Raw genomic sequence first — 17,147 nt, forward strand, 5'->3', positions numbered from 1 at the left:
TGGAGACTGTTGAAAAGGTGCTCTGGCTCAGCCATGAAACAGGACAAAAGGGAAAGTGAGTGCTGGATCTTGGGTGCGTGCTGGCAGCCCCAGATTAACTGCACTTCACCCAAGCTGCCTGGCACTGCCTTGAACAATTAAAACACAGCAGCTGGGCTAAAATCCATTTGAACTGCCCCTAGAATGAAAAAAGAAGTTAAAAGGTACCAGATCAACATGGGTTTGTCAGGCTGAGGACTCCGATATACTGTGGCAAATACCAAGGCATCACTTTCATATGTCACCTCTGAGACCTGCCATGCCCAAGGCAGGAGATTACCACCTCTGTAACACCTATAGTGCTCCAGGCAGGAATTTACCACCTCCGTTACTCCTGCCATGCCCTAAGCAGGTTAGGAGCTCCCTAGAGGGGAACATCTAACCTCTGCTTAGCTCCACCAGTCCACAATCTAGGATCCAGCAGAAGCACATTTCTGTTGCATGACTAGACTAAAACCTGAATACTGCCAAGCTCTTAGAGCCCTAAGGCTGCAAAGATATTTACTACAACACAGCAGGCACAAGGTAGGTTCTTGAACCACCTGCCTGGAGATCACTGTATAAATGCTTCTGCCTTCACTAGTCTCTACTCAGCAAGTCAATATTACCTGCCAGTACCACACTGACAGCCTGTGGACCAGACACAAGCTAAACACTATTTCTTCCCATCCCCTGCATGATGCCATGAGTGTAGAAGCAGGCATTGCCACCTAAACCATTCCTTTATTCAGCCCTTTGTAATGAAATGCAAATAGAAAACCTCAGGTTCCCTTTCAGCCAAAGAGTGTCAAGTGAATTATGTACAGATTAAAGATATGCTGGCTCCTGCAGCTACCCCAAAGGGACTGCCCTGAACACACCCAGATGGTGAGCAGGCTTTAGTCTAACTAATAAAGGAGCAGTTAAACTGAATGTGATCCTCTTCTTGCTGCTGAGTGCATCCATCCAAGGAAATGGAGTTCTTAAAATGTTTCCAAACAGAGAGTCAGAATGGGCCATTGGTCAGGTACAAACCAGCAATGTCTTCAGCACTCGCATACAGCACTTTAAATCTTCCAGACTCTTAAGTAACCATTGGTTAGCCTAACAGGGAGTCTACATTGTCATTTTACTGTCAATAAAAAACATTCAAAAATCACAGAGGTCAATTCTCCCTTCATCTTTCCAAGACAATGAATGACACTTAAGTTAATTGCAAGTATTTGGGAAAGGCTTTCTCTGCTCCCCACAAGACCCCTTGCATCCCTGCTGCCCTGGCCAGCCCTGGGGAAGGTACAGGTGGAAAATGAAGCTCTGAAGGGAAACAAAGCTGCCCAAGATCCTGCCAACAGTCTGTGCCAGAGCCTGAACCTCTACCCAGTCTGCTAGGGCAGAGGTTCATCAACAGCCTTTCTGTCACCAATGACCTGGCCACTTAGGTAGTAAAGGTCACGTTCCTTTTACATCCCATAAAACTTGCTTCCTCTGTTGGTCCCAAGAACAGAGATTTTAGGGATCTGAAAAGGCCTGTTTTGACAGTTTTACCCGATCTGCTAGCATGCATAGACTTTCAAATAGTTACTAGATCCACACCTCCTCATTTGAATGTCCTTAAGGAATACAATACATTGAGACTTTCTTCACCAGTAATGGAGAACTGATAATATCACTCTTAGATATAGGTAAAACTGAACATTATTTCCATTATGAATTTGTCTAGTTTCAGCTTCCAACTACTAGGTATTGCTCTGTCAGTTTAAAGAATGCCCTGTGCATGGGATTTCGCTTCCTATCTGAATACCTATTTTCATTATCAGGCTTATTGGGATTTTTGCATTTCTTGGGTCTCACAGCATCATAGGCTCTCTTTAGCTCTCAAATAAAACCTGCAGCTCTAAATCCTGGTCAGTCAGTCTGCTTCCAGCCAGATTGGCCAGACATTTTAAGACGTGAAGTCACCAAGTCCTGTACTGCTGTGTACATCTCAAAAGCTTCCTGGTATTCTTGGTGAGAAATGGGATGCACTAGCACCACGTGTCTCTATCACAGTCCCAGGCCAGCGAGTAGTCAGTTTTTTATTCAACTTTTCTGCTAAATCCGATCATTACCTCAGCCACCAGCTAGTAGAATTTAATTGTGTTTCTGGTTACATGTTGAAGGCTTTGCTCTAGACACATCTATGGTCTCCTTTGCTTGCTTGTTTGGCTCAGCATTGTGTAACTACACATTTTCTCTATAAAAGGGCAAGTGCAAGGGAAACAGGAAGACCTAGCTCACTGTGTGTAGAAGAGAATCAGGACTTGGATGGAGAAAGGTCTGACCATGAGCCATGTCCATCCTCAGAGCACAGAAATACTGTCCATGCCTCACCTCCTCTTCCAGCTTGATAACCTTGGCTTGTGCATTGTTTAGGGCCTGGTCAAGGATTTCAATGTGCCTCCGCTGGTCCTCATTGGCTGAACGCACAGCTGCCAGCTCCATCTCCAACTTTTCCTTCTCCTTCAAGTTCTCTTTGTCTGAAAGAAAGACAAGAGCCACTCCATGAGGACAGCTCACAGGCCCCAAGCCACACACCAGAGGAAAGCTGCCACCTCCCTAGAAAAACAAAAATTATGAAAAGCAGCAGCAAGTAAGGCCTTTACAACACAGTGCTGAGACACAGTGGGCAAGGAGCTTCTACTGCCAGGGCTCAGCCCCTCAGTGCCCAGCCTTACACCAGCAGCAGAGACCAGAGGCAGCTTGGGCTGCATCTGCACCAGCAGAGCTTGTTGTCCCCAGCACTGCCTCACAGCTTTCCATTCTGCTGAACTGCTAGCACATCCCACAGAAACATTTCAGTTTGCACCAACTACTCCTTTTTTACACAACACCCTACATTAAGAGCTCCTTACAGCTGCCAGTTTCAATTCTGCTGCCTTCTGTAATGGGCAAGAAACCTCAGCCCCATGGATGTGGGCTGTGCTGTGCCTTGTGCTTTTTATTTGCAAAGATGGAGATCATGACACACAAAATTTGAAGAAGCCAAATAGTAAACACAAATCTGTGCTGGACAGCCTGAAAATGGAAAGAGGGGAAAACAGTAACAAAGAATATGATAGGAGGCCTCTGTACAGGTGTCCTCTGACCATGCAGAGAGAAGAGAGGTTGTGGGAACCACTGCAGGCCTATGGGGGTCCTCCGTGACCTTCCAGAGCTGCAGGACTTAAGGATCCAGTGACCAGTGCTCCCCTTCTGTTAAGCATTACAAGTGAAACTAAAGCATGTAGATAACCTTTGTGTTGAAAAATCATCCCTTTTTTGGGTAAGATTTAAAACAACATACAAAAATAAACAACTGGCTAAATTCAGTCATCTCTGCTCACATCTTTGTCTTCAGCAACAAATTGCAGGCCCACCACTGACTTTGCTGGCAAGCTGCCTGGGGAAATGCTTGGCTCCATCTGCTTCTGCCCTGACAATGCTGAGAAGCTATTTCTGGGAACACGAGTGTCACAGGCCAATCACTGGATCCCTGATGTCAGAACACAAACAGTTAATGACTGGAGTGAGCAGGGGATCGAGGTTTCTTTCAGTGACATCTGAAATTTCAAAACCTGGCCTTTGTTCTGAATGACAACAAAAATAGATACTAGGAAAACCTCCAGGAAGGAAAACTTCCTCCAAAAATTTATTTGGCATCAATTAAATGTTGTTTTGATTTTTGATTTTTAAAACATAGCATTACATAATTTATTATTTTTTAGCTGAAGTGAAAAGCTGCTTCAAAAACACTGAAACATGGGAAACCTGCCCCAACCATCCAGCCCATGCCACCCAAATGTGGCCACTCAAGCTGGAAGCCCAACCATCCACCTTCCCCCAAGCATGGTCAGAAAACTTCTCACTGCCAAAGCCATTCCATTTTAGACCTGAATTACCCCCAGCAGGGCCACATTCTTCCTTAATGTCAGGTGGGATGAGAACAGGTTTGATTCACACACCATCACCAGGTGCCTGCAGCAAGGTGAGATGGACACAAGCTGAGCCATGTGTACAAGGCAAAAGTGGGCAACGCGAGCTCAAACCACCCACCTGTCTTCTCATTGGTCCTAAAAGGAGGAACTCAGCACCTCATAAAAACTGCTGGCAGCAAAACCATCATGCTGGTCACTGCAAAGCCCATAGGTAAAGCCCAGTGACTGCTGTGGACACCGCACCACTGACTGCCACCATGAGCCATCCTGGGATGATGATGGCCTTCCTCTTCCCTTGTTGGCAAGGGATTTTATACTAGACATGCAGACCTCTTCCTTCAGTGCAAAAATATTTACTTCAATCAGATTAGCCAGAAGGAACATTAGTATGTATTGCAGAAAAGTGTAAATCTGGGCAAATTATCAGGGAGCTAATGTCATTAGAGGGTGAGGAAGCTGGAAGATGAGTGCTATTTCAGCCCTCCTTCACCTCAAGATGGGACCACACATGCTCTGCTCTGGATTTGAAACCCATGTATCACATTATACATGGGAATAACACATATCAAAACAGAACTTGGGATCCTCATTTTCAACTTCCATTCATGGAACTTGATGTCCTCGGCCTACCCTGTTGCATTGTGCTTTCTATGCTGCCAAAAGAGGACAAATTATACACAAATACACACAGTAATCACTACTAGAAAGCTGGCAAGAAAAATTTCCTGAACAGCTCTCAACACTTCTCCATGTCAGCTTCATCCTGTAAAATCCTAGAGGTACATTTTGTAAGTTCTTTACTTGCATTAATTTTTAGTGATGAAGGACTTAGTTGAACATACCTTAAATTCTCTTCAAGTTCAAACAAAGTATCCTTAAAGTCTAAAAACACTGTTTTACTGCACTACCCTTGCATACACCTTTTTAACTACAGGACTCTAATTAATAACTATTTCTATGTTCCGCTGGGTCACTGCCATACCCCATTACAGAGCAGTTCCCAAAAGGCTTCACTGGTGCTCACAGTTGTAATCTCACAGCTTTCTACAGACTACCTCTGACTGTTGTACCTCCATACACTGAGGATATTACACTTGTAAGCAAGGAGGCTGCTTCAGTGCTTCTCAAACAGGCTTTCTGACTTTTCAGGCTGGACAGGTGCATCAAAAGCAGACAAGTATTGAATCTGCTTTGAAATGGAAACTTTAGACAAAAAGATACAGGCATGAGATGACACAGACTCAGTGTAACTCAGATGCCTTAGCACATATTACATCTGAGTATCAACTTATTTGACCAATTTAATGACCTTCTCAATACATCCCAAGCTGATTTTTGCCTTGCTCTGCTGTTGCAGAGTGGCAACATGGACATATTTTAAAGACAGTCCTTGCTACTATAAAATGACCACTGCTGGCAGAAGAAAATATATCAAATTACAGCAGCCAGAGACTAATTTGGTTGCAGGAGATTTCCTGCAAACAAGAGTGGCTCCCATAGCACATCCCTTGCAGCACTTCCAACAATTTCTCTTATGCAGGTTTTCATTTCCCAGTGGTGGCTCTTCACTCACAGCTGTTAATTCCACAGATGCCTCCTAGTGACCATGCCTTTCCTCAGTGAAACCTGAGGGACTTCTTTAGCCTCTCATCACTCCTGCAGCTCCTGACATGGCAAGTGTGTGGAGGAGCTCTGCCATCCACCGTCCCTGGTCACAGGTGTACACCATGGCAGCTGCAGCCAGTCACCCTTGGACCAGATGCACCAGGTTGAGGCACAAGAGTCACCTCTTCTGCTCACCTAGATCAAGCTGCGTCCCAGCCAACTCTGGTGGCCCAGCCTTCCCAAACAGCCATGGCTGTGACACAGGGGATCAAGAGTAGGATGGGCCCTCATGCTCCATCAGCCTCCCCACACTGACTGTCAGAAGGAATCTGAAATGAGGACAGGACCCTGTTGCCTGCTCCAAAGACCTTTCAGCAGCTGGTATCCCCCCCATAATAATAAGCAAAATAAATGAATCTGTATTTACATCAAGCAACCAAACAGGAGAAGGTTTTCCACAGCTTTACTAAATTCTCTACACATTAAATAGGGTCAGGTTGCCAGGCCCAGACATTTCCCTCCAGAGGAGTGGCAGAGCTACTGTCCCTCTGTCTATCTGTCCAAGCCTCACTGAGTCCTCTGCAGCTGTGGTTTGATGCTGACAAAGCTGGGCCAAAGGAGTCCTGGAGCAGCAATGCAGATTATTTCCTGATTATTTCCGGTCTGGAAATGGGAACATTTCTTTGCCTGGGATATTTGGGACAGAGATATATGCACAAGTTCATGGCACATGAACTGAACACTCCCACAAAGCATAAGGCTCTATCAACACACTGCTGGAACTGTCCGTGTATCCCCACTAACAGATGCAGAGCCATGTGGATGCGCACAGACCTCAGTCTGTCTCAGACACCTGAAAAAACAGTGCTCCCACGGTTCAGAAATCCCCAAAAAACACACAGAATTCTCACACTCCACCAAAACATATTTTTCCCAAGATATGAGGATAATAAGCTGCATTGTAAGCTTTCTCTCATCCCTATGCCCTTGAAACCAGCCTCAATCTTCCTTCCTCTTCCTTTCCACAACATCTCTCAGCCTCCTCCTAAGTGTCTCTTCTCTTGCCTGTATGGGCCCATATGCCTTCATCAGTTGCTGCTTCATGTCTTTCCTTAAAAAAACCCTTTTCCTTCACAAAACATCACATAATTATGTTTTAACTAATGTGGTGTGGGTATTTTCCAGCCCTGCCTAGCACTCAACACTTAGAGGCACGTGGCCTGGCTTTGTCTATTTAACTGCAAAGAATAAGATTTTTTTGTCACCTGCAGTCTCCATCTCAGAGCGCAAGACTGATCTGCACTGTTGCACTGCTTATGGAAAGCTCTACGAGGAACTGAAAAATGATCCTTGAACATCCTGCCTTGCCAGATTTCTTTTTCAGGGACTTTTTCCCAATACTGGAGTTTTACCATAAAAAAAATTGGTATGCAGTATTACCAGCCTCAAGAATCTTATCTTTCTTTCTTCAGTTCATCACCAGAGTGGCTTGAAAATGACATCTTTTAGGAAACTGTGGATGTTGGAGTCTTCTTACATAATTTGGGTCATGTTACCCAGCTGTCTTCCAAAAACATAGGGACTAGAAATCTGCTTTTGCTTTCCTAGTGAAAATTTAGATTTGCATTTACTAACCTGCATTTACTTAATAACCTGCTACTCTTAGGAATAAAACCAAAACATCACCTTCACAACAAACCTTTTTTTCTTCTTCTAAAATGAGTATTTCAATCTCACTGTATATAAAGTAGCTAAAACTCAGTTTCCTTCTTCTCTTCTCCTTCTCCTTCTTCTCTTCTCCTTCTTCTGCCTGTGCATCCCATTAAAAGACATGAGGAAGATACAAACTGTGCTTGCAAAACCCCCAGGTCAGCAGTGAGGTACAACCAAACCCCAGTTATGGTCTGCCCCAGTGGAAGACTCAGACACACACAAACATCAGGGTATAAATGCAGTCAGCAACAGAGGATTTCCAAGCAGAACCTTTTATGGACTCTGAGAGGGGTGTCTGTTAGGCAGACACCCTCATATCGGGGTCAGTACTGCGCATGTCCCAGCAGCCCAAAAAACATGACTGAAGAGGACCTGCTTTACATGTGCCCATTTTTCTATTCTTGGAAGCACTCTGCATTGCATTAGTAAAATTTAGCCCGCTGGCCTAGCCAGGAGACACTCCAAGCATCCAGACCTTCTTACGTGATAGGATCCGAAAAGCTATATTTGTTTGTAAGCTGTGAATTGATTGCAGCAATATGCTGAGTGCACAGCACAAAGTTTCACTGCTAAATATTTATCACTAGAGGCACAGAGCATGTTTATGCACTGGAAAAGAACTCACACCGAGTCCATCCTGGGGATTTAACTCCTCCTTGTAGCTAACAGCATACAGCAACACTGCCAGGCTGTCTCTACATGAAGAGAGAAGATCCCAGTCTCAATTTCTACTGAGCAGCTTATCCCATCTAACTCTTTCCAAGGATGACAAGATTTATACAGCAGTGCCATTTCTTTAAGAGATCATCCCATTGGATTTGCAGCAGTATCTATACACCTTTATGCCATTTGCTAATACAGCAAAGCTGAAGTGTCATGGAAAAGATCACTGGATTCTTTTCTGGTTTGTGCACACGTGTACCAAACAATCAGCTGTGCTGGCATCATCACTTCTGGTGGGAGCCAGGAGAAGGCTCTCCAGCATTTGGAGCAGCTGCTGGACATTGCAGGGCTGGTGGTGAGGCATGTTGAATAGTACCAAACTCTGCAATGCTAATGGAGGTGGATGGTACTGCAGTTGCAGCTCATCTTCCAAGGAAGCTCTTGATGCAATAAAACAGAAGGATGAGCTGTACACAGCAATGAGCTTCACTGGGATTTCAGCTCACAAGATACTGCACAGCTTCCAGGTGACCAAGCCCTTCTGGAAGCATGCTGAAGATGCTTAGGATATGAAAGAAGCCACATACTGCCACACAGCATCCAGCTGCTCAGGTTGGATGGTCACACACACATCAGTGCATGGCAAGGAAACCACCAGCACTATGGCCAGTCATTATGGGAGCCTACAGTGCATTGGGAATGGATGCTTCCATAGCAATAGAAGCTGTAAAATCTTTGTCACTTCAGTCCTTGGTAAAAAGCATGGTTGAGCTCTGCTCTTTCTGCTGTTAGTCAAACCATGGCACTGACAACTAGTCAGCAGAGCTCATTTTGACCTTTTCCCAGCCAAGAGAAGAATCTGGCTCCTCTAAAAAGCATGCATCTTTAGAGATTATCTCTGCAAGTAACACTTCACAATTTCAGATAAATATTTATCAAAAATAAGCTAAATTGTGTTACCATTAACTCCCACTGCTTGATTCTGCTGCTCAGAGAGAAAAAACCCTACCCTAAACAATCCAGTCTGCAGCTTAAACAAGACTGTGTGATGAATTAGCTGAGTAAAACCAAGCCACAAGCAGGATAACAATTCATAGCAAAGCATTCACCTCCACTCCACTATATGTGTGCATGTATATGTGCATATATATATATATATATGTCTGCATCTTCCAAACAGATGAGCACAGTACTCACTCTGAGTGGCATAAAGGCCCTCTGTTGCCTTATCCTCGTGCCCATCGAAGTCTCTGCTGGCCAGCTGCCTATTGGCTGTCTCCAGTCGTTCTGCAAAAAACAGGAAATACTTCAAGTATAAATATATGTATATAAAATTGTAGGCCAACCAAGAAAATAAGATGCATGCCAGCAGAGAAGTATAAATAGACTCTCTGAAGGAGGATATTGAAATGGAGGCTGACACATACATAAAAGATGAGGCCTTTGACCTCTTCCATGAAGTTGTGTTATTCAGATTCACAGAAACTGGGGGGAAAGTCTCTGCCATTCACAGCTGACATGCCCAGGCAATCATCTCTCACACTACTCAAAATGCACAAGGCATCTGCAATCTGAATTACCCAGCTGTGTAAGGAGATGGCTGCTTTTCTGCAGGGAAGAGCTGCCCCTGGTACAGCAAGACATCCTGGGGAATGGGAGCCCCCAGCCCAGTGACACCACTCCTTGGGGATGCCCTGGGAAAGAAGGCATTTTCTGCAGCCAAGGGAAAGGTCCCTGGAAAGGTCCTGCCTTCAGAAACTTCCCCCTTTCAAAAAGACAATGTGGCCCATTTACACCATTGCAAAAAACATAAGTCAGCTTGAAAAAGGCACCTCACTGCAGGAGCAGTGAGTACCAAAGTACCCCCCCATCAGGAACCTGGATGGGAAATAGTTACCCAAAGTATCCTTCAATTTTAATTTTTTTTTAAAAACAGATAACCCTTGATACTGGCTACTGGCCTGTGAAGGCACTGACCTCAGAGATTTATGAGTAACACAGTATTGTTCTACATTACAATTTGCTCTTCAGCTCTTTAGGAGTGGGCAGGTTTGAGACACCAGGATACTGTGACTGGTGGCCTGGCTGTTAAACCCATACTTTCAAGTGCTAAACACAAAGGCACCATCTGGAGCTGATTCTTACACTTTGCCAGAAGGTTTTTTTGCCACCAGGAGGGTGACAACAGTTTTGTCTAATGCCAATAAGCAGGGCCTTACTTCTCATGATGTGTATCTACATATTGTAGAAAGCCACTCCTCTAAAGCCTGCTGCTCTGGAGCTTGTAAGTGAAACACCATGTCAACCAAAGGGGGAAAAAACCACAAGCAACTGTAACGTACCACGGAGATCCCTGTTGAAGTCATGAAGTCTCCTAATTTCTCCTTCGAGTTTGTTTCTCATTGCTTTGTCCAGGGACTCCCTCTTAGTGGTGGTCTTGACCAAACCCTCATAAGCTTCTGAAATCCTCTGAATCTCAATTTCAAACTGAAAGAAGAGAGAGTTTCTGTTAAAGCCCTGCAGGAATATGTCCCGTTCCAGCATTTGCCCAGCACATTCCAGTAACACAAGGGGTCAGGGCAATGCTCATGTCAGGTGTCACACCAGCCACCAACTCTGCAATGAACGATCTCCCTGGCAGACAATGGCATGAAACCCCAGCAATGCTGGTGGCTCCTCCTGCAGTGGGGAATCCCTGTAAACACCCTGTGGCGCAGCTCACCATGTCACAACACCCCAGGACACCCCACTGGCAGCTCCCAAAAAAGTTTGAGGTGGGCTAGACTTGATGGAACTGCTTGGTTGCCTTTGGTCTATGACCAAGGTGACTGCTTTAATGCCACCCAAGAGAAGAAAAAACAAGAAATGGTGTACTTGTGTGGGCTGTATTCTCTCCTAGAAAGGGAGTAGCAGGCAACATTTATTGTTCAACAGGTCCCCGATCCAGAACTTATCTCTGAGCTCTGAATGCCACCAAAAGTATTTTAGGCTCAGCTCTGGCCTCCTGTCACTTTTAAAATACTGTGATCCATTCCCTTCCATCCTTGACTGAAGACTGCTTTATACAAGAGAAACTCTCTATAACACACAGAACCAATTGCTTTGGATTTTCAATCTCCTTAACTTCATCTCCTTGAAATCTGGCAAACTGCAGGCATGGTATGCAGAGGAATCCCTTAGTGGTGAACTTGTATCTTAAGACCTGAGCCCAAAAGACTGACAGAAGAATAGTCCTGGGTAGAGTTTTGCTGTTCAGCTCAATCCATCCAACTGTTTTAATAAGATAATGTCATGTTAAGTGATACAACTTTGGTAAAATTATTGCTGCAGAGATGATCAGTGCTGATGTGGGAATCTGTTCCCGCATGCCTGGCCCTTGTGTTTGTGGAGAAAGGCTTGATAACGTGAACAGGCTGCAAAACCAAAAGACATACATAGCCTCCCATGTACCTTTCTAAATCTGGTGCTTTTTGAGTCATGGGTGGGACAGATTCATGATTTTTGAAGCTAGGGTGCAAGCTCACCTCCACTTGCTGAAGAATTAGGTCCCTCTCAGTAAGCTTCAGGCATGATTTTCCAGCTGCAGCACTTGCAGAATGAAAGCTCCAGGGACACTAGAGCTGTCACCCCGCTGGCTGTGTAGGAACACACAGCGAGACTCCAGCAGCCTGGACATACACCTCCTACAATGCTGGAGCCACTCTGTCAAGACACAGCCCATGGGCAGGCAGCACCTCCAAACCACGCACCAAGGAAAGCCTGGCAGAGCCATGATGGGGAAACCTGATTACCTTCCCCATTTTCTGCTTCCAGCTTGTTCACAAGCACAAAAACTGAAACAAGTGGGGAGATTCAGACGAGCATGAGAAGGCATTTTTTTCCTCAGTGGGTGGTCAAACCCTGGAATAGGTTTCCTAGAGAGGTAGTTGATGCCCCCAGCCTTTCAGTGCTTTAGAGGCATATGAACAATGCCCTTAGCAAGATGCTTTAATTTGGTTCTCTCTGAATTGTTCAGGGAGTTGTTAAGCCACTATCTGCAGGAGAAGATGCTTTCTCCAGGCAGCTCCTACCATAGCAGAGCAGATTTGCTAGCACAAAAGTGGCTTTCCACAGCCTAACAGTCTGGCCCAATGCAGCTGGTTACCACAAGTGCTCTGCTTGGCCCTCTATATGCTGATATTTCCCAAAACACATCACCACACCGTCTGCAGCCCTAGAGGCAAAAAACTTACTGTACCAAGTGCTCCATCAGCACTGAACAAAATTAAAGGAGAGCAGAAGAACAGCCATAAATTGTGTTGGCGTTTCTCAACAGCTCTGGGATTTCCTTCTCCTTCTTCCATGGAGGAAAAAGAAAACAATTTAGCCTTTTCTCTGCCTAGTAGCTCCTGGAGCCAACCCACTCAAACAACCCACACATGTGGCACAGGGAAGAGCCAGCCCAGCCTGGCAATTAAACTTCAGCAAGATAACACTACTCAGAAAAGGGAAAATCATGCAAAAAGCTCAAAATTAAATGCACACAATTCCTCTTCCAACTCTTTTTAGGTAAGAAAACAAGGCAACTCATCAAACAGCACAGGGACTCAACACCACCTTGTACCTCTACAAAAAAGTCTGTTCACACACAACTGAGAATGTGACAACCCTCAGAACTGATCTGTTTGTACAAATGCCCAGGGAGTCCTACAAGTCAGGCTGACTTTCTCTGACTTCTTTTCCTGTGCTGTAACAACTAAAAGTGATGGGAAGGTGGTCCTACCTAGAATAAAACTGTTACCCACAAACAAGAAGTACTCCTTCCTGACCTTTCCACTTGCAACAAGAGGGAAGAGTTTTCACATCCAAAGTACGTAATTTAACTCAATCACATTTTCAGAGGCAATATTTGTGGGAACTGAGGAAGACCTGCCCTGACCTTGTGTTCAAACACAGCAAAAGCAGCATGGGAGGGATACCATGTGTTAGAGATTTGGTTTCCTGAAGAAAGAATGCACTTGAGTATGTGTTTCACTTTAATACTCCGCTTACATTCCCCCAAAGTCAATGGGACTCAAGTCCACACTTTACTGACTGAAGTGAGACTTCAGCCCATGCTTGAATACCTTTCTGTTGGTGTCTGATGCAATATACTTGCAGGGCATCCAAGATAAAGAGAGAACCATTTCCAATGGTGAAAGAAACCGGAATATTTATGGGGCATTACACTTAAATACCTTTTACTGAACAACGCAGCTTTTGTAAAATTAATAGCTGGAATATTTCTTTTTGCCCACAAAGGCCACAGGAAGTCAGTATTAAAGTTCTGGCAGATTTCTTCATGAATAGTTAACGTTGCTGTGGAATTTTTTTTAACTAAGTTTAGGAGATTCTGGGAATAAACTCAACTCATCTTGTTGCAGAGAAGGAGGCAGAAAGGACAGCAGCTACAAAAGACTTGGTCTTTTTTCTAATCTGTTTGAACACATTGTCACAAATTTCTCCCAAAGCTGAGGCTGGGACATGGTCTCTAAGAGCTGCTTCTTCTATGAAGGGTGTCTCCAAGAACACCCTGATCCACCCAGTATACAAAAAAAATTGAGCCGCTATATAGACTCCTAAATTCAGAGAGAAAAGACCTGCAGTCTAAGCTCATTTGTGTATAAGTGGTGGGAAAACTAAATGAAATAGTAGTACAGGGTCCTAAATAAATAATTTGGTCCGAGCCCTTGGGACCCAAAGCCAGCAGATCTGGGGAGCATCTCTGATTTGCCTTTAGTGAGCCTCAGTTTTAAGCAATTTCTACTTCATTTCATACAACTCTTCATCTTTTCACCCCAGGCAGTCTGCAAGACATCACCCTTCTCCGCTGAAAAAACCTGCATATTTATAGAAAAGAGCATGCAGGATCTCTTAGATAAAATGGGTTTCAAGCAAAATCTTTATCAAATGGTTCTTTCAGATAAGGGGACAGTGCTTTTAGAACCAACATGTTCAAATGGATGTCTAACATCAGTTCTTAGAAACTCGAGGAGCAGTAACTGAAAGCCCCCAAGACAATCCAGTTCATCCATTTCATAACAATGGACAACCCCAGTGGTGGCTGTTACACTTCTGAAGAGTGTGGAGCACCACACCAGCTTATTGTGGTGGACAAGACGGCTTAGGACAGATGAGAAAGTGCTCTTCATATGGCTCTCACCTGCATCTCTAACCTCTGTGCAGATGGTACAGGACCCTGCTGCACCAGGAACATATTGCCCATGGGAAACTTCCAGGGAAAGCTCCAGTGAGGCCAGCATGGAAGATGGAAGGGGAAAATATCCAGTTGAGAGATATGTGATGGACTGCCCTGTTTCATCCTAAAGGCAGTAGAGCCCACAAGGCAGAGGATTACCACTCTGTGAGACCACCATGGAAAGGCAGTAGTTAGAAGCGGCCAGTGGTGCATCCCCACTGCAGTGACACAACTCTGAAGAACAGCTGCCCAAAGGCAGAAACAGCAAGATGGTTATCCTGGCCAGGCTCCATCCCAATCTCTACACCTACCTTCTGCAGCTTGTCTGCCTTCTCGTAGTACCCCTCCAGCTCCTGCCGCAGCACGTGGTTCTCCTCGGAGAGCATCTCTACCATCTGCTGCGCCCGCTCCACGATGGCAAAGGCGTCCGGTGTCAGCTGCTGGCCTGGCAGCGTCGGGGTCTGGGCAGCCACAGGGGCCGGCAGCGGGGGCAAGGAGCCTGGGAGGAGGGGGCCAGCAGTGGCCTGCGAGGACATGGGGCTGTGCTGCTGGGCCGGCGGTGGCGGGAAGGGCGGCTGGCATTGTCGGCTGTGGGAAAGCACACATGGGGGAAGTATTAGAGCCGCATGCCCTCGAAATGCTTACGGGAGCTTTCACCTAATGACTGCATCGTTATTAATAGTGTTATAACTGGACAGTCACGACTCCTAAATGCCAACAATCGCAGCAGAGACTGGTAAATTGTCTCCTTGCCTGCTCTTGACAGTGACGTACATGTCTGGTATGAGCGCATAAAGGAAGCACTGACTCAAAACCAGCTTTTTTGCCTAGGTGTGCAGCTAATACTTCAGCAGCCACCAGCCTCTTCCTGCCTCCCCTTCCCACAAACACCATGGCTGAGAAGCATAAGCTGGCAGGCTTGAAGAAAACACAAGGGATGCATTACTCACCCTTTGAACACCATTCCCTGCCCAGAGCAAGACCAGTGGATCAGCTGAGCTGGGAGGCAAGAGGAAGTGATGTGAGCAAAGCAGCATCCCTGAGAGGCTTTAGCAAGTGGAAGTGCTGCTGCAGAACTGCTGGAAGCACAGCCCCATTCAATCACAGTGAGCCATTAAAGCCATCTTCCAGCAGGAGACCTCATTGTGTCACTGGCCGATTAAGGGCATCTATCACTCACCACTCATATCAGGGAAGAATAAGAAGTGAGCTGATAGTGGATCTGCTTGTGAGCTAGGCTTGCTGCTAGCAGGCAGCTCTTTAATACACCCGAATCATAATTTGCAGTGGCTGGAAGATAATCCAGGAGGATGTCTCAGCAGTGAGGGTAAGCCTGCAGCTGACAGCCAGGTGGGATCAGAGTCCCTCACCCAACCCATCTCCATCCCTCCACCCATTGCACAGTCAGCCCTTGAAGCCTCAGTCACAGGAAGCAGTCCCAGGCGAAATCTCACTGTGCACAGGCTGAGCCACTTCTCAGCCCTAATGCCAAAGTTCTGAAATTTCTACACTGATCTTTCTAAAGAGACTCAACCCAGACCACATGGTACCTCAGTGTCAGGGCCAGTTGGGCTGGAAAATAAGTTGGCTGCTAGACCCCACCTGAAGTCTGCAATCAAGCACCTTCTGGATTTATATTTTAACGTAACCACAAGCTATTAGGCTTGCTGTTGATACCATTACCTTTATTTCTGTACCCTACACACAGCACAAGACATTATGAACACACATATTTACCCCACTGGGCCTCAAAGAACCACGAACGCTTTTTCTTAGACGGACAATTTTGTGCTATATAAACACATAGTAATTATGGTTACTGTTGTCTTCAGCACCTACACAGCTTCTCAAAATAGGGTTTTCAAAAGCCTTCAGTGTTGGCCTAATTCTACTGACAATAACCCACCACTTCCTTCAACTACAGCAGAACAAAGCTGAAAAGTGAAGGCAATTTTAAAATCCTGCCCTAGAAAATGAACAGCACTGCTTTAACAAACTTGTCACTGCCAAGCCACACGACAGCAAAGAAAGCCAGCAATTCAGCCTTAATCTTCTGTCCAAACTAGAGTGAAAGCAAATCTGCAGGCCCCCAGACAGAGCACACACAGTCCCACATTCTCACCCCAGCTTTGCCCAATGCATCCACTCTGGCACAGAAAGGTACTGAAGTGGAAGAAACACTGAACACAAGTATACTGCTAACTTGGTCAGAAGTACAGACCAGTGTTCCTGGGAAGAAGATCCCAGCAGAGCTTCATTCAGCTAGCATTGAGGAAAGCTGTGCTGAGCTCAGTCTGGCCTTGAGATGGCTTTTACCTGCCTAGCATAGACGTGCTCTAAGGCTGTGTCACTCCTGTAAATTAAACATCCATGGGGGCAGCTCAAGAGCACAGGAGAGGGGCCATTCCCCCTGGGCAGCTGCCAGGACCAGAAGGGTTTGCTCTCAGTCCCAGGCATATTAGCTCTCTGGCAGAGGTGCAGGCTAATAACTAAGGAGCTAAATGCATACTGAAAGAGGATAAAACTTTCCAAAAGACAGGAAGCCAGGGAGGTGCTGTATGGCACTTCACAAAAAAAAACCACAAAACACTCAGGAACTACCAGAATCACAGAATGGATTGGTTTGGAAGTGATCTTTAAAAACCATCTAGTCCAACCACCCTGCCACGGGCTCAGACACCTTCCACTAGATGAGGCTTCTCAGGGCTCCAACCAGCCTGGCCTTGAACACTTCCCGTGATGGAGCATCCAGAACTTCTCTGGGCAACCTGTTGCAGTGCCTCACCATCCTCAGCATAAAAACTTTCCTCCTTATATCTAATCTAAATCTACCCTCTTCCAGTTCAAAGCTATCTCCTTTTATCCTATCTCTACAGGCCTTGGTAGAACGTCCTGCTCCAGCTTTCTTATAAGCCCCCTTTAAATGTTAGAAGGCTGCAGTAAGATCTCTCTGGAGCCTTCTCTTCTTTGGGCTGAAA

The 17,147-nt window shown here is 45.6% G+C and overlaps 1 protein-coding gene across 1 annotated transcript in view; it reads right to left on the minus strand.

Moving 5' to 3' along the window:
- The window catches only part of AMOTL1 (angiomotin like 1), a 54,384-nt gene that overhangs the window by 14,987 nt on the left and 22,250 nt on the right, over positions 1–17,147 (minus strand). The window contains exons 4-7 of the mRNA XM_041487287.1: positions 14,481–14,757; positions 10,295–10,439; positions 9,150–9,239; positions 2,389–2,534 (exon numbers count right to left, since the gene is read on the minus strand). Coding sequence (XP_041343221.1) covers positions 2,389–2,534; positions 9,150–9,239; positions 10,295–10,439; positions 14,481–14,757 — 658 coding nt within the window. The remainder of the gene's footprint in view (positions 1–2,388; positions 2,535–9,149; positions 9,240–10,294; positions 10,440–14,480; positions 14,758–17,147) is intronic.

This window comes from Pyrgilauda ruficollis, unplaced genomic scaffold (genome assembly GCF_017590135.1).
Source record: "Pyrgilauda ruficollis isolate IOZ18807 unplaced genomic scaffold, ASM1759013v1 scaffold8, whole genome shotgun sequence".
Lineage (NCBI taxonomy): Eukaryota > Metazoa > Chordata > Aves > Passeriformes > Passeridae > Pyrgilauda > Pyrgilauda ruficollis.